The sequence below is a fragment of the Salvia splendens genome, chromosome 3, assembly GCF_004379255.2.
Source record: "Salvia splendens isolate huo1 chromosome 3, SspV2, whole genome shotgun sequence".
NCBI classification, from domain to species: Eukaryota; Viridiplantae; Streptophyta; class Magnoliopsida; order Lamiales; family Lamiaceae; genus Salvia; species Salvia splendens.
In genome coordinates this window covers 7824982-7843956 of record NC_056034.1, presented here as the reverse complement: position 1 = coordinate 7843956, position 18975 = coordinate 7824982, and the positions used below count along the sequence as shown (strand labels likewise).

The window sequence follows — 18975 nt, the reverse complement described above, 5'->3', positions numbered from 1 at the left end:
TACTAATTTATAATTACAGCTCGAGTTCGGGAATCAATAGTTCGATTATACTATCTCGGTACTCCACTTGGCTCATGGAGTACTACTAAGTACTCTCTTTATTCAGTTAGAAATGAAATATTTCTTTTTTCATATGTTTTAAAAAAATTATATTAATAAATAATTAAAATGAAGAGAAAATAAATAAAAGAAAGAATAATATTGAGGAGAGTGTCACTTGTAATAGAATGAGACGAGTAGTTTTTTTATTTTACGGTATCTAATTTACTTTATTTATCGCGGACTATTAATTTATCTTTGATAAATCCAATCAATACGATAAAAATTAATTTAAGAAGTGATGATTGGTTTTACTTAAATATGGTAATCGAGAGGCATAACAAGATTGGTAAGGCATGTTGAAGATAGAAGTAAAGATATATTTCTTATGTAAATGTTTGTTGTCTTTGAACTACTCATCACCCTAGTATTTATAGGGATATTGAGACTCTTCAAATACACAATAAATGAGACTTGGAATTCTACTTTGCTAGGAACAATACAACATTGAATGTACTCTAGGAACTTCCACTATAACAAGTAGTGGGCGGCCACTTATGTTTTGTATTTCCAACACTCCCCCTCAAGTTGAGCAACGGTATCTCCGATACTCAACTTGCCAAGAAATTCTTTGAAAACTTTTGGACTGAGTGCCTTGGTCAGTATATCTGCAAGTTGTTACTCAGATCGGACGAACAGGAATTCGACAATACCTCCTTCAAGTTTTTCTTTGATGAAGTGACGATCACCTTCGACATGTTTGGTTCTGGCATGCTGTACGGGATTCTCTGAGATGCTGATAGCTGCTTTGTTGTCACGAAAAAGTTGACTTTTCCGAGTAGGTGGAAAGCCAGTTTCTGTTAACAACGTTCTTAACCATAATATTTCCATTAAGTAACTTTTAATCCTTCGAAATTCGGCTTCAGCGCTAGATAGAGCTACAACATTTTGCTTCTTACTCCTCCAAGTGACTAAGTTACCCCCAACAAAGGTAAAATATCCTCCAATGGATTTTCTGTCAACCAGATTGCTTGTCCAATCAGCATCGGTGTACCCCTTAATTTCCAAGTCTTTCTTTTTTTTCTAAGAAGACCCCGTAATTGGTTGTCCCCTTAAGATACCTTACTACTCTCATGGTGGCGTCCATATGGTCTTCTTGAGGCTGATGCATGAATTGACTGACAACTCCAACTGCTTATGTGATATCCGGTCTAGTGTGAGAAAGATAAAGAAGTTTTCCTACTAACCGTTGATATCTTTCTCGGTCTGTAGGCTTAGCTCCATCCACAATCTGCAGTCTATGGTTGGGCACCATTGGAGTTTCGGCGGGCTTGCAGTCTAGTAGACATGTTTCCGCTAGCATGTCCAGTACATACTTTTTCTGTCTTAGAAATATTCCGTGTTTTGACCTCAACACTTCAATTCCTAGGAAGTACTTCAGATCTCCCAAGTCCTTCATTTCAAATTCCTTGGAAAGATTCTCTTTCAGGTTTTGGATTTCTTCGGCATCATCTCTAGTTATGATCATGTCGTCAACATATATGATTAGACATGTCATTTTTCCGTTCATCTTCTTTATAAATAGCGTGTGGTCTGAATGACTCTGTTTGAATCCTTGGTTGACCATTGCCTGGCAAAATCTTCCGAACCACACTCTGGGGGATTGCTTTAACCCATACAGGGTTTTTCTTAGTTTGCAAACCTGCCCTTTCCCAAAGCCTTCGTGAAAGCCTAGGGGAACCTCCATGTATACTTCCTTATTTTTTCTCAAGTTCTCCATGTAGAAAGGCATTTGTAATATAAAACTGATATAATGACCATTCCTTACATGCAACAACAGATAGAAGAGCTCTTACAGTGTTTAGTTTGGCCACCGGGGAGAGTTTCTTCATAGTCTACTCCATACACCTGAGTATATCCCTTAGCAATCAATCTTGTCTTGTATCTCTCGATTGAACCATCTGCACATCTTTTTATGGTGAAGATCCAACGGCATCCTACTGGTTTCTTTCCTGGAGGTAGAGTGCACTTTTCCCATGTTTCATTTTTTATCAAGGCATCAATTTCTCTCTTCATGGCTTCCCTCCAATGTTTGTGTTTCATCGCCATCTCGAAGGACTGTGGAATTTCTTCTTCTTCTTCTTCTTCTTCTTCTTCTTCTTCTTCTTCTTCTTCTTCTTCATAAAGTGCAGCCTCAAATGCCTTTGCCATTTTAGCGAGGTGCCCTTGTGTTAGGTTTGCAACAGAGTACCGAGATTTCCGTTCTTTCCAATCTGGCGAATATCCTTTTGGAGGAACGCTCTTCATGCTTCTATGGGGTAATTCATAGTGCCCTGTCTTTTGTTCTATACACAACTCATCTGCATGGCTCATGTCATTGTAAGATGTTTCAATTGAATTACCAATATCGGGATCTGAAAGAATTACCTCAGGATTCAAAGACTGGTCAGATAGCTCGGTAGTGTCCTGAAGCGGCGTGTTATGTTCTAGGGAGTCTGACTGCTCGGAGGTACCGCTAACTTCCTCTGTTGGACCGACTTCTGTGACAGGGTTCTGGCTAGGCATGTCAGTTTGTGTATTTTCCCTCTCCCCAAAGAGGTAACCAATTTAGGGCATCACATCCCAAATTTTTCGATTCACTCTCGCCCTGACCGCTAGATTGGCTATAGAAATATTCACTCTCAACAAAGTCGCAATTCATAGTGGTGTACATGCGATCTATTGAAGGGTCATAACAACGATAACCTTTCTGATCTTTTCCATATCCCAAGAAGACACATTTGACTGCACAAGGTGAGAATTTATCACGATCATGTTTGGAAATGTGAACAAACACTGTACAACCAAAGATTTTGGGATCGAGATGTAGGGAGGACGGGATCGAGTTTATGGAAGAGAAGATGTCAAGGAGAGTTTTGAAGTTGAGGATTCCTGTGGGAAGACGATTTGGGAGGTAAACAGCGGTAGCGATGGCTTCTGGCCAAAAGGATTTTGGGATATTGGATTCGATTAAGAGAGCTCGGGTGATTTCTAGGATATATCGGTTTTTTCGCTCGGCTACCCCATTATGTTCTGGTGTATATGCACAAGAGGTTTGGTGGACAAGGCCTTTGTCGGAGAAGAAAGATTGCATCTTAGAATTCACATATTCCCTTCCATTATCAGATCTAAGGATTTGAATTTTGGAGTTATACTGGGTTTGAACAAGACTGTAAAACTCAGTGAATTTGTCAAAAACTTATGATTTAGTTTTCAAAAAAATAAATCCAAGTCATACGAGAGAAATCATCAATAAATAGCAAAAAAATACCGAAACCCTTGTCCCCCAGTAACCGGGGCCGGGCCCACACATCAGAATGAATTAAGACAAAAGGAGATTTTTCCTTAGTGTTGTTCAATTTAAAGGAATGTCTATGACTTTTGGCCAATACACAAGTTTCACAATTGAAGACATACGAAGATGAAACTAACTCAGGAAAGAGTAGGTGAGGATATCCTATAGATGGGTGTCCTAACCGGCGATGCAAGAGCCAAATCTTTCTGTTAGTCAGTCCGTGAGTCAGCATCGCAGTACTCTGTTGGGCTATCTTATCCACATAGTACAGTCCATGCCGCTCAGTGCCACGCCCAACTATCATCCCCGTTTTGATATCCTGTAACATACAAAACCGAGGCTGCATTAGTAATTTTCAATTAAGGTCTTTTGTGACATGACTAACAGATAAGAGTTTGTGGGATAATGACGGAACATAAAGACAGTTTGAGAGGCGAAGAGTTGGTGAGACAATGATAGTGCCCTTCCCCTGCACATGTGCTAACTCCCCATTGGCTGTTTGGACATAATGTTTTGTGGATTGGGTAATTTCAAGGAAATCCGACTCATCAAAGGACATGGTGTCGGTTGCCCCACAGTCAAAGATCCAGTGATAGTCTTCGGGTCCTATGTTGGAGGATGAAGAGTAAGCAAGTGCTTGGAAAGTGTTTGCACAAGTAATTGAGGGCTAGAATTCAAAATTTTGGGGTTTGTTTTCAGAATTTTTGAGACTTGGGGGTGTTATTTGGGTCTTTTGGACATATGCGGGTTTTTTGGACATGTGCTGTTTCCGCCGCCGTCGTCGACGACACTGCTGTCTGTAACGAGTGGAGCTGCAGACACGTTACTCCTTCGGTTGTTCGCCTGTGTTGCTGCAGCAGTGCATTTCGATCCTACGCCGAGGTTTTTCGGCAAGTAGGAATTTTGGCTTTGGTTTGTGTTGAATTTGTACAAATCAATTAGATTTGAGATTGTCTCGATCAATAGTTCGAGAGTGTATATTTGGTTTACCTCCATTGGAGGTTTTTTGTTGGTTTCCTGCTCTGATACCATCTTAAAGATGGTAATCGAGAGAGGCATAACAAGATTGGTAAGACATGTTGAAGATAGAAGTAGAGATATATTTCTTATGTAAATGTTTGTTGTCTTTGAACTACTCATCACCCTAGTATTTATAGGGATATTGAGACTCTTCAAATACAAAATAAATGAGACTTGGAACTCTACTTTGCTAGGAACAATACAACATTGAATGTACTCTAGGAACTTCCACTATAATAAGTAGGGGGCAGCCATTTATGTTTTGTATTTCCAACAGTTTTCGATCAAGATTGGCCCTTTCCTTCTATTTACATAGTATAAGCTATAGCATTGAATTAGTATGAATATCAAAAAATCAAAATTTAGTGCTGAAAGCTTGATGATCATTGATTAATTTAGTAGTCAATTGCAGATGGCTTGTATTTACCATCAAATATCTGCGCATATATTCTTATTCAGTTTTGGTGTGTCAACCACAGTACTCCCCACTTACATTTTATACACTACACAGTACAGTTCTATATGGCAAGAGAACTCACTTCGTCATCTCTCCAAAGATCTTCCTCGTACTTGTACCACCTTATCAGCCCCTCGTCCTCTGGCACATCGTGCAGGACTCGTTCATGCACGTCACAAACTTCTTCAGCTTGCTTGCCCTCTCTAGAATAGACTTGTCCAATGCTTTGAGGACTCTCCTAGGCGCTGGCTGCGGAGGGACTTCCATGAGCAGACAGTGCGATATGTTGAGCACTTCCAGTCCCGGCATGCTCTCCAGGATTATGATCAAAGCATCCTTGAACAGCACCGAGCAACGGAGGCTCGGAACTTTTAGGTTTGGCAAATATTGAGCCAGCGTGGATGCAAAATTTATGTCGCAAGGTCCCATCACTTTCAGTTGTGCAAAATTCTTGCAGCTTCTCGAAATCTCCTCCATTAGGTATGGGGGATTTGATATGCTAGGCATTGTGGGTGACCCCAGATCTCCCCACATCTTAACGGCCTGGCATATGCCTGTCTTCTTTATTCTGTTCCACGCAGGCATCACCCGGCGCTTGAGCCGTGGGCACCCACAATGCAGATCACCAAATCGGATATAGTGAGAATCAAACGATCTGCTAATTATCGGTATCTCCAATAAGATATATATGAGTCAGATACTAAGTAAAGCAAAGATGCAGAATGTTAAGTCTTATAATTAGCTATTTCACCTCATGAATGATAAGATCATATCAGTAATATCAGCAGTATATAGCTCGTCATTTACCTTTTAGCCGTATATGTCAGTTGATTGTCGCTGACATACATATTAAAATGGAAAATCATGGTCAATATGCTCTCATGGCTGAGATTCAGAGCAATCTTCAAAACACGCGTAAATGTTTTATCAGATCGACCATCCACATACACGTATGGCTCCAGTGGGATTTTGATGAAGTTCGACTTTAGCAATGACAAGTCAGGGGTCTTCCAGAGCAAAGGGTCACAGGCAGCCATTCTCCACGTGTGAAAACATGAGCAACTCCAGAGATCAGTTCATAGATGTTCATCCTTTGGAAAATCTTCACCAAGATATCAATATCCATGTCCTCCCATCTTCTGATAGCAGAATACTCATCCTCCATGATTCACGCTTCACAAAATCCTCAACTATGGCTTGCAACATCACCAACCTTAAAAAGAATTAAACAAGACCATTCATCACTTCATATGAAGCATTCTGTTACAACTGGAGTTTCAAAGAAGCAAATGAACACCTCAAACCTATTGCAATCACAGTAGCTCAACAGATTGTTCAAGATATAAGAGCAAAATGAGACTAACTCACAACAAGGAAGCATTTGGGGAGACAAATACAATATGCAACAAGAGCTACTTAAGTTGCTACAGAATAAGAAATTCCCAACTTCATTTTCTCCAATTACTATCATATCTTCAAAGCGCACATATGAACCACCAGGAAAAAGAAGAAAAGAAAAGGGATAAAGATTATCTTAATTCTATAGCAAATAGTAGGAAACCTCATTCCAAAGAAATTCATGAATTGAAGGAGCCAAATTAAGACAGAAGAACTAGACGAAAATGAACACACAGCACCACTCAGAAACTACAACAAACACCAAATCATACATAAATCGGATGAAAGCATTTCATTTCTGTTAAGAAGAAGAATCTCGGCTCACACACAAAGACAAGTGCAATTTTCCACCTCTTGCTCCAATCACCAACATTCCAAGAAAATGCAAAAATCCAGATGAAAAAAAGTTAGCAATTAAAAAGATGGAGAGATATTGAAGGAGTACCTTAAATTTTAGGGATCTGCGTGTATGCGGGTTTATTGTAATGATAACATCATGTCTGAAATGGGATATTTATTAAGTGAGTAATTTTGTTTTTCTGTTTTAGGCAGTCATGTTCTGCAAACTTAGATTAGGAGAAAGAATCAGATTCTAGGTGGTCAAGAAATCATCAACTCGACTCCATTCATTCATCAATTCACACACACCTAGATTATCTGACGCACTAAAAAACAGGCACCCAAATGTCATTATTTTGTATTTAGCGGTTGTGACAATTGTTGCTTCTGACTTTTGTTTCACCAATAATTCTTTAAATTAAATTGCACTTTTTTTCTAATCAATACTCCTATTATTTACTTTCTCTGTTTGTGTAACTCTCTTTGAACTGTCTTTTTCTAATCGAACCAAAATAATCATAATTCAGAAAAATATCATACTTAAAACTAAAATTCAAAAAATAGAAATAACGAAATTAATACTACTCCTAATTTCTCAACTTCCAACTTCAGATTCCAATTTTTATAATGATATAAGCCCATTACTGATTGGGTTGTTTACTACGGCCCGTTATAAAAAAATGAGGCCCATTCACTCGAATTATGAGGAGCAAATCCAGCAAAGGCCCGGATCTCAGAAGGCAACGCTTCTCAGCCGAAGCCAGAAATTTCAGTCTCCACTCACCAAGAAAGTTTGTTTAACGGCAAGATGGCCGGCGGCGGAGACCACCACCACCACCACGCAGATGGGGCACACGGCGGAGATTTCAGGGCCAAAGTGTGGAGCATGACGGGAGGGGCCAACTGCCGCCCCAAGCACTGGAAGCGCAACACCGCCGTCGCCATGGCCGGCATCGTCCTGATCTGTATCCCCATCGCCATGAAATCTGCCCAGATTGAGGTACACACCTTCAATGCCAGACGAGTTTGATTTTGCTGCTGAATTTTCTAATCCTTCTACTCTTCTATCAAACTGAATGTAGGTTTTTTTTTCAGTTATGATTGTTTTCCGTTGTTTCATTTAATTGGCTTACGCTATTGCGGCCTGTCTGCTTCTCGCGATCTGTGCATTCCTAATATAGGTGCTTTAGAGGCGTGTGTGTGATTTGGGGATTATCTACCGTCAGCTTTGGGCATTTGGCTAGTTCACATTATCCATTTTCTGTTAAAGTTCAGATCTCTGAGGGTTGAATCGTTGAAAACATCACTATTTAGCATCCAATCATGAAAGAGGAAATGAAAAATAGAAACCAGGAAGTTCTTTTTCTTTTCTGTTTTTTTGGCTGAGAAAGGGGTGAGGGAGGGATTGAAGGGTTCAAAAGAAATGCAGCATCATAAAGTGTGGTTGTGTATGCCAAACTCCGTATTGACTCGTGTATCCTATTTAATTTGTTATGCATCTTTTGAAAACCTCATACAGTATGTTAGAGAGTTTGCCTTGTATTCCTACGATGATATGGACCGTATGGTCTGTTAGCGACTTAGGGAGTGTTTGGCTAAGCTTATTTTAGAGAGATGTAAGATGTTTCAAGAGCTTATAGAATGCAATGGTTTAAGAGCTTATAAGTTGTGAAAGTGTTTGTATGATAGAGCTTATCTAAGATCAAGGTTGGAATTTCAACTGGACCCAATGCTATTATAAATACCATCTGAGTTTTGGTTGACGGTTACCTAGAGGCAACGTCTTCTGAGTAAAGTAGTTTTTTCTTTGAAAACATACATCTTTGTATTGGTCCTATTGGAAGGCCTCAAGCACAGTAGTGTCTTATGGTCATAATCTGCATGCTTTAACTTGTGTCACGAGTTAGTATTGGTCGACAGATAAAGTTAATATGAGACTTATTTGTTTGATTTAAAATACTTTAAGGGAGGTTAACTTTCACAAACCTGTTGACTTGCAGCTTTGACAAGAACAAAAACCTTTTGCATGAGCTATAGAAGTGTGTACAAGTATACTTTTCTCAAAACATTTAAACATCATTAAATTGTCTCTGTTTGGATGTTGTCACGGGTTTTGAACATTCCAGAAAGTTATTTTAGGCTTTTGTTGTTAACCCTGGGAATGATTTCTTTACCCCAGCTAATGAAGTTTTTCATCCTATTACAGTACTTAGGACCATGGTGCAGCTTTTAGATTATTTTTGAGTTATAAGTGTATCTGTATGTTCACACAATATAATATTGAAGATATACTCTTACTTACAAAATTCTGCTACCAAAATTGTCTCCTGCAAAAAACACACCTGTGCGCATGACCTTAGACAGATCACAAAAAAATGGCACTAGCATTTGTTATACACTTTACTGGACAGCTGTATATTCTTTGTCTAGATTTGATTTCCTGTCGTATGGGGTTTGTTAGGTTTAGTTTATTGACTGTAACGTCCATCGTCAGTTGCTTGATAGATATTTCTGAGTCTAGATGAGTTGTTACTTGTTTACGATTATACATGCAGCTTATGTATAGTAATTTCAAAGTGATTTATTGTACCTTTAATTTGTTGCAGCAACGTCCACATCTTCCTGTGCGCCCAATTCCCTCCCAGATGTGGTGCAAAAATTTTGGAAACAAGGACTATTAGTTCTTTGAAAGAGGAAAATTCTTTCCCCTCGCATGGGCATGTAATAAGAAATTACTGGATTTGTTCATTTCGTGATATTCCGAAAATCTCAAGTTTCAGATGCAAACAGAGTTGGCTTGTTTTAGATTCTAGTTTTATTTATGTGATGTGGAAAGAAAGTGGAAAATAAATAACATTGTTGCTTCGCTTTGTAGATTGACTAGATTTCGTGGAAGAAATTTAAGTCAGTACCCTTCAATCGAAATTAAACTCTATTGTACTGGTATTGTATTTTCCTTGTGGGCTGTGGCCTTCCAATATAATGGTCCACTTATTCAGTGATTCAATTTTGCCAACTATAAATACCATCATTTGTTATTTCTCATATCAATCCTTATCCATTTTTTTTTTACTATCTCTCTTTCAATTCATCAATTTTCTTCACATAATTCTCCTAAATTTGTGGATCCAAGCGGATTCATTGATTCGTTGGACAACGCATCGGACAATCCATCCAATGACAATTCATTCACATAGGAGGAAGTCATATGTGCCATGATTGGGGAGCTCGATGCAATGGTGCAAAGCAAATAGGGCAGGACGCATATATATGCATCAAATCGGGAAAATGCCACCAGACAGTCTTGTCGATATTTCTCCAACGAGTCGTCCTAGGGTGAAACTACATTTCATCGCCGATTCATATGCACATCGTTGTTCATATGATACTGCAGTTCACGTATAATGGCGCTCCAGATCTATTTTACGAATACTTTCATGTCACCAACACAACAAATATGTAAAATTAGGGTTTTAGCATAAATATGACCAATTCATAACATGCGTATCAATTGGTGCTCAGTGTCGAGTATTGCACATGTCTAAAAGACACTATATAAGTTGTCTGAATTCATAGCACGTGCAATATCATGGGCGGAGGCGGATGTGCACAGTTTTAGTACGCACATTAAGAATTCAACCAGTTCATACCAGGTCAACCAGAATTGTGCGTGCACACCTTTGGAACTGCTCAATATCAAGATAGATTATGCACATTTTTGGTAAGCGTGATATGAATTAGTTGAATTTATACTAGACATATCAACTAGCACATATACAAACTCGATACCCGATACTATGCTCATACAACCTCAACACCAAGTGACAACTGTTTTTATAGTACACACTACAGTCACCACCATTGGCAACGCCATAGTAATCTTTATGCGAGCACTAAATATGAATATGAATATTAATATTAATATCTCACAAACTAGCTAGCCACGTCTCATGCAAGATCTCTGAATATATTTTTTTAAATGGCGTATGTGTTCAATTCGCAATCCATACTTTAATGACATTAATAACACCACTTTTATGAAAGTAAAAGAAAATTATTAAATAACGACATATTGTAGTGAAGATTAGGATTGAGATATAAGGTTTGTCTTGAGCCACGTCGGACTGGGGCTGTCCACAATACCGAATTGAGGTACAAAAGCAACCACCCTTTCAGTTGCCCATCCGCCACTTATATAACACCCATTTTAATAAATACCGATTCATAACTACTTTCACCTGCAGGCCCAAAGATCTAATCTAGCCTCTTCCTCTATTTGTGTTAATTAAAAGTAAGAGATTATATTAAATCTCGGCCGTGACAGTGGAAATTTCATCAACTAGTAGTGACTTTTTGTGTGCATTAAATATGAGATTGCTTCCTTGAGAAATTGACTCAGATACATCTTCGGCTATACCAGGCCGGGGTGTGGGAGCTCTGGGGATGATATATTCGCCTCAACTCGTATTAATTAAATGTAAGAGATTTTGTCTACCAACAAATGAAATCATTAATCATAATACAACCAGATGTTGTTGGTTGATTGCAAAACTAGAACAATTAATAGTTTGTTGATTATAAATGGATTTTAAAGTTAATATGCAAAACTAAAACTTAGTGAAAATCAAGGAATTTACAAGCAAATTAGAAGTAACTACACTTGTATTAGAAAAATAAGCCGGATAAATAACCTTTTGGGGAATATTATCCTCCATTTTAATTTCTAAAAAAAGAAATTGAAGGTATTCAACGATGAGTTTGGTTTACTAGAGACGTTGGCATGTTGTTATATATAAAAAATCCAAATGCTCGAAATGGAATAAAGTGGTTCTCGCTATGTGTCTGTATGTCTTTCGTCGTGGCCATTTAATCGTCACTTTCTCTAATTTTCATTGTATTCCTGGGACCAGAAGACTATATAATTAGTAGTACATATGAAGATAAGCTGTATTTATGTTCAATTATTTTATATACAACATAAATTATTTTATATACAAATACACATACGTAGAGTTCATTTTAGATAATACTCGCAAACTATAAATTATTTCAACATTCAAGTCGAATGTAGTACTATTAACTGTTGATATAAATTTTGCCACATACAGTCATACAGACGACCTCATCAACCCTTTTTAAAAAAGGATATAAATAGGTGAAGTAATCTAACTACGATAAGCGTAGTTATAATTTTCAAAGCATGGATAACGCTTATGATTGGCTGAAAACCCTCCACCTCCACCTCCACTTCCACATAAAAATATGAATGGGAAATGAAAAACTCCTCCGCTGATACACCCCGCTGCGACTGGGATTTCAAACTCTCCGCCGTCATCTCCTCCTCCTCCTCCCCCTCCTCCGACGCCATCGGCGTCCTCGAGTTCGACCCCACCAACTCCCTCCTCGCCACCGGCGGAATCGCCCGCAAAATCAGAATCTACACCGCTGCGAACCTTCCAATACTAAAAGAGGGATGCGACTACTGCATTTACACACCGGCCAAACTCAGCAGCCTCAAGTGGAAGCCGCGCTCCGGATCCCGCCTCCTCGGATCCGGAGACTACGACGGCGTCGTCATGGAGTACGACCTCGAGAGGCGCCTCCCTGTCTTCGAGCGCGACGAGCACGGCGGGAGGCGCGTCTGGAGCATTGACTACTCTGCCGCGGACCCCTCCCTCGGCGCGTCCGCCTCAGACGACGGGACCATGCAAATGTGGGACACGCGCTGCGATGCTGGGACATCCGTGGCCGCGGTCCGGCCCGACCGGGCGGGTTTCAGCCCGGTCTGCTGTGTGGAGTTCGACCCGCTCGGCGGTCCGACCGTGGCCCTGGGATGCGCGGACAGGAGAATATACGGCTACGATGTGCGGAAGGCAGCCGAGCCGGTTTTCGTATTGGAGGGGCACGAGAAAGCCGTGAGCTACGCGAGGTTTATGGATTCGGAAACGATAGTTTCTTCTTCGATCGACGGGAGCTTGATGACATGGCATGTGGAGGATCGTCGGCTTATTCGGAGGTATAGAGGACACGTCAACAGCCGGAGATTTGTGGGGTTATCGGTGTGGAGAGGAAGCGGTGGGCTGTTGAGCTGTGGGTCGGAGAATAACCGTGTTTTTGTCTACGATAGGAGGTGGGGAGACCCGATTTGGGCATGCGGGTTTGACGCGGCGCCGCAGCAGAATCAAGGTTTCGTCAGCAGCGTGTGCTGGCGGCAGACGGCTGGGGACTGCTGCACGCTAGTGGCGGGTGGCTCCGATGGGGTGTTGAAGGTGTTTGAAGGTCGACCAAGGGATTGATTAACTGCAAATTTGGATTGAGTTATGGCTTAATCTTACCTTTTCTTAGCAAATTAAAGCGTAGATTAAAACAGAGTTGATTTTAATCCATATGATATGAGTAACAATATATCAATGCAAATTCCTTGCTTTGTTCATTCTTGATTGTTGATTTTGTTTTCCGATCATTCACAAATAAAAGTGCATATATACATTACTAGGAGTATCATTTTATGATTAGGATGACTGATGACATATACCAAATTGTAGTTAGTTATAGATCTTTTTGTTCGCTGGCTGGAGCAGCTAACCACATGAACTTTCACATCCCCTCATAAGACAAAAAAAAACATGTACTACTCCATAATGTATAATAAATTTGTTTCATATGTTTTGAACCATCACATGTCTTCTTCCATATTTCATTCATATATATATATATATATATATATATATATATATAGGGATGTATTCATATCCTTTTTCCATATTTTCTCAAATCTCCTTCTTCATCTCAGCCGTTTATTTCCAAGATCCTAGGGCCTAAATTATTGGCTTTTACAATTAAATTAAATACACTAAAAAACCGAAAAGGATAAAAGAGGGAATCACTAAATTGTTTGTTATGGTAACTTCCATGTTTTTCTCCTTTGAAGATCTTGGCGGTTATCTTCTAAAATCACACCCACCAAACGTGTTTCTCTCCCTACTCCGTCGCTAAACTCTTTCTCTCTCCCCATTCCACGCTGCAATGCTTAAATTATTTAGTGCACCATAGATGAAGCCGATAAACATAATGCACCAAATTGTACTACGTAATGCATGTTATGGGTTCTATAATGCACGATGTGTGAACTGTAATGTATAAGTGTTCTGAGCCATTTTGTTTGTTTATGTTATACAATTTCACGAATAGTTTAAGATTGACACTGTTTGCTTGTTTGGGGCACGTTTCACTCATTCCCCAAGGGTTTAGCAATCATTGGGGCTAAGGTGTAGTATGGTTCAAGCAACGCAACCGTAACTAAAGTACACGAGTATCAGTCCTTCTTCTATGATTTAGTTATCAGCGTCGCTAGGGTAGTAGTTTAAGCCGATACACATAATGCACCAAATTGTACTAGGTAATGCATGTTATGGATTATATAATGCACGATGTGTGAACTGTAATGTATAAGTGTTCTGAGCCGTTTTGTTTGTTTATGTTATACAATTTCATGAATAGTTTAAGATTGGCACTGTTTGCTTGTTTGGGGCACGTTTCACTTATTCCCCAAGGGTTTAGCAATCCTTGGGGCTAAGGTGTAGTATGGTTCAAGCAACGCAACCGTAACTAAAGTACACGAGTATCAGTCCTTCTTCTATGATTTAGTTATCAGCGTCGCTAGGGTAGTAGTTTAAGCCGATACACATAATGCACCAAATTGTACTAGGTAATGCATGTTATGGATTATATAATGCACGATGTGTGAACTGTAATGTATAAGTGTTCTGAGCCGTTTTGTTTGTTTATGTTTTACAATTTCATGAATAGTTTAAGATTGGCACTGTTTGCTTGTTTGGGGCAGGTTTCAATCATTCCCCAATGGTTTAGAAATCTTTGGGGCTAGGGTGTAGAATGGTTTAAGCAACGCAATCGTAACTAAAGTACACGAGTATCAGTCCTTCTTCTATGGTTTAATTATCAGCGTCGCTAGGGTAGTAGTTTAAGCCGATACACATAATGCACCAAATTGTACTAGGTAATGCATGTTATTGACTATATAATGGACGATTTTTGAACTGCAATGTATATGTTTTCTGAACCGTTTTGTTTGTTTATGTTATACAATTTCACGAATAGTTTAAGATTGACATTGGTTGCTTGTTTGGAGCACGTTTCACTCATTCCTCAAGGGTTTAGCAATCCTTGGTGCTATGGTGTAGTATGGTTTAAGCAACGCAACCGTAACTAAAGTCCACGAGTATCAGTCCTTATTCTATGGTTTAGTTATCAGCGTCGCTAGGGTAGTAGTTTAAGCCGATACACATAATGCACCAAATTTTACTAGGTAATGCATGTTATTGACTATATAATGGACGATTTGTGAACTGCAATATATATGTTTTCTGAACCGTTTTGTTTGTTTATGTTATACAACTTCATGAATAGTTTAAGATTGGCACTGGTTGCTTGTTTGGGGCACGTTTCAATTATTCCACAAGGGTTTAGCAATCCTTGAGGCTAGGGTGTAGTATGGTTTAAGCAACGCAACCATAACTAAAGTCCACGAGTATCAGTCCTTCCTCTGGGGTTTATTTATCATCTTGACTAGGGGGTAGTATTAATCGATAAATGTAATGTACAAATAATACTGTAAAATGTAATCTATCTAATCAGTGATGTACAATGTATGTACTGTAATGTATAATTTTTCCTGATATGTTTTTGTTATGATTGTATACAGCAATTTAGTTTGCTCAGCACTTCCCCACCAGTGGCCATATCTGAGGCTGTATAGATGGTCGACCTTCCTCCCCCTTGGTTTCCTATGCTCAGGCTCTTCCTGAGCTGTACTTGTCCCGGCCTCTGCTAATCTCTCCCGGAATTTTTGGGCAATTCCAACTGGAATTACATCATCGACCGCTTCGTCGATATCCAATCTAAGCTGCTTCACTGCTGTCCAACATATACAACATCAGAACATGATTGAATGTATAATACTTGATGGTCGATGTATAATACTTGCTAGATAAAGTACAGAAGCAATCAGATAATGCACAACGGAATATTACATTCAACCAACTAGATTCATATACACAAGCAGTCAAATAATGCATAATACTTGAGAAGTAATGTATAAAAATAGATAAATAATGTACAAAAGCATTCAAATAATGCACAAAAGAATATGACATTCTCACCTATTCACCCATGTACACAAGCAGTCACATAATACCCAATACATGATAAATAATGTAAACTATTAGCTAAATAAAGTACAGATTCAATAAAATAATGCACACAAGAATATTGCATTCAGCCATTCACCCAAGTACACAAGCAGTCAAATAATGTCTAATACTTGATAAATAATGTAAACTTCTAGCTACATAATGTACAGATTCAATCAAAAAAATGCACACATGAATAATGCATTCACCTATTCACTCATGTACACAAGCAATCGCAAAATGCTCAATACTTGACAAATAATGTAAATTACTAGCTAAATAATGTACAGATTAATTAAAATAATGCACACAGAAATATTGAATGTATAATACTTGATAAATAATGTATAATACTTGCTAAATAATGTACAGAAATAATCAGATAATGCACAACGGAATATTACATTGCACCAACTAGATTCATATACACAAGCAGCCAAATAATGCATAATACTTGAGAAATAATGTATAAAAATAGATAAATAATGTACAAAGGCAATCAAATAATGCACAAATGAATATGACATTCACCTATTCACCCATGTACACAAGCAGTCACATAATACCCAATACTTGATAAATAATGTAAACTATTAGCTAAATAATGTACAGATTCAATAAAATAATGCACACAAGAATATTGCATTCAGCCATTCACCTAAGTACACAAGCAGTCAAATAATGTTTAATACTTGATAAATAATGTAAACTTCTAGCTACATAATGTACAGATTCAATCAAAAAATGCACACAGGAATAATGCATTCACTTATTCACTCATGTACACAAGCAATCACATAATGCTCAATACTTGACAAATAATATAAATTACTAGCTAAATAATGTACAGATTCAATAAAATAATGCACACGGAAATATTGCATTCACCCATTCACCCATGTACACAAGCAGTCAAATAATACCTATTAATTGATAAATAATGAATACTAATAGTTAAATAATGTATAGATTCAATCAAATAATGCGCATAGGAATATTGCATTCACCCAATCACCCGTATACACAATCAGTCAAATAATGGATAATACTTGACGAATAATGTGTAAACAGTGACTAATAATGTACCCAATCAATCAAGTAATGCACAACAAAAAATTTCGTCCACCTACCCCCTTTTACAAAAACACCGCCGACGAATGCACCAAGGAATACTAAATGATGTACATCAATACTAGGAATTCTACATGCAAATGAAATAGATCCCTCACCTTCAGTCGGCGTTGGTTGAGATCTTGAAGGTCGGCCTCTCTTCATCATAATGTATCTGCGAGACGAAACAAATATCAAAACCCGCTAAGATTTCGTCGACAAAATCTGCAACTAAAGCATGGTAAACCAGAAAATAATTTCACACCCAATAATAGGCAGAACCCTAACAAAAAAGGAAAACGAATTTATGATTTCAGCAAATCGAGACCAAGGTGAGTTTGAAAACAGAGACTTTTTTGGGGATAAATTATTGAATCGACGAGAAGGTGGGGTGGTAGGCGGCGGATATTGTCGATTCACGGTGAGTATTACAGAAAAATTAACCTTTTTGAAACCCTACCTTTTCGTCGCCTTCAACAAGATGGTCGCGCACTTCGGGAATAATGTTTGGACGGCAAACCTTCCAAAAATCGCGGTCTCTCTGTAGATTCCCGGTTGCTTCAGGTGGCCGCTAGGGTTTAGAGAGTGGTGGGAATGTGGGGAGACAATTTGCAGTGATGAATTGAGGGAGTAGATGGAAGGTGATAGCAAAATCCCTCTTAAATTTCGCACATTCCGTTTTTGGGCGGTTTTAGTACTGTACATTTACTAATTTACCCATATAATGCACAAAAGGGCCCTAATAATGCAAGGACGGGTTCATTAGTAAGCTTCTCATCCGGATCGTCCATACCTCAAATCTAACGGTTCCAATTAAGAAGGAACTTAAATCTAAGGGAGGAAAAGGAGATTAACACTACCCTATATATATATATATATATATATATATATATATATAGAGAGAGAGAGAGAGAGAGAGGGAGAGAGAGAGTTGTGATCAATGTCGAACCAATTTTAAACACCGAACTAGAGACCAAATCTGGGCCATTAGATCGAGTTTTTTTGATGAGATGTGCTGCTGTGTAAATTTTTCGGTCTTCATTACAAGCCCATTTGACTTCATTGTATAGGTTTATTACTTCATTCTGTACGTAATACCTTGAAACAACAACATGTTTTTACTTTCTTCCAGTAGGTTTTAAAATAATTCAACATATGTTTCATTTGAATTCATTGACCTGAGTTTTTACTTTATTTACATTAAAAAATGTAATTTATTCAAGTGCGTTTATTACTTCATTCAGAAACGTTATTACTTCATTGGATAAGGTTTTTACTTCATTCCAGTAGGACTTCAAATGCTTCTACACACACTTCATTCCAATAATTTATTACATCATTCCATGTGTTTATTACACCATATCAGCATTGTGGCGGTGGTGATAGATATTGTAGAGAGAAAGAACGGCACGCAACGGCGAAACCGCATTTACGTACTGGAATGAAGTAATAATCCTACTGGAATGAAGTAAAAACCTACTGGAATGAAGTAAAAACCTACTGGAATGAAGTTAAATCTTCGTAACATGTTAGTATGACTTATTTACCTTCGGATGAATTAAAATAGGCTCGTGATGAAGGCGAAAATAATTGATAAATTTGTGTCACTCATCCATAAAAAAATTAGATCTAAAAACTCTAATTTAGTATGGTTCGGTGGTTCGGTCTTTAAGAGTGGATTTGTGAATAATGAGACTATATATATATATATATATATATATATATATATATACTATATATATATATATATATAGTATATATATATATATATATATATAGGATTGTGATCAAGATAGAACCATTCTTAAACGTAGAACAAATGCCAAACGGAGGTCGTTAGATCTTTTAATCCAATGGTGTTGATTTGCACAACAACTTCCCATTACAACCAAAACTATTATTAATGGGTGAATGCAGATAAGTGAAAAAATAAAGCATGCATGGACTCTTCTTCGTTTCATTCATTCTTCCATCAACATGTGAGTTTTTTCACATGTTGAGTCCGGTATATATATATATATTCGATTTGTTGAATCTATCCTACATGCAGTTTCTTTTAAAGTAGCAGT

General features: G+C 38.2%; 2 protein-coding genes and 1 pseudogene across 2 annotated transcripts; 2 read left to right on the top strand and 1 right to left on the bottom strand.

Annotated features, from left to right (window-relative positions):
• Positions 1–4754: 4754 nt before the first annotated feature.
• On the bottom strand, positions 4755–6934 carry LOC121794687 (annotated as a pseudogene).
• Positions 6935–7313: 379 nt separating this feature from the next.
• LOC121794688 lies at positions 7314–9589 on the top strand. Its single transcript, XM_042192968.1, has 2 exons — positions 7314–7587; positions 9194–9589. The coding sequence occupies exons 1-2, from the start codon at positions 7396–7398 to the stop codon at positions 9266–9268; spliced, it is 267 nt and encodes an 88-aa protein (XP_042048902.1). The 5' UTR covers positions 7314–7395; the 3' UTR covers positions 9269–9589.
• Positions 9590–11781: 2192 nt separating this feature from the next.
• LOC121794686 (WD repeat-containing protein RUP2-like) lies at positions 11782–13079 on the top strand. Its single transcript, XM_042192966.1, has one exon. It carries the CDS (start codon positions 11861–11863, stop codon positions 12881–12883), a length of 1023 nt encoding a protein of 340 aa, XP_042048900.1. The 5' UTR covers positions 11782–11860; the 3' UTR covers positions 12884–13079.
• Positions 13080–18975: the final 5896 nt, after the last annotated feature.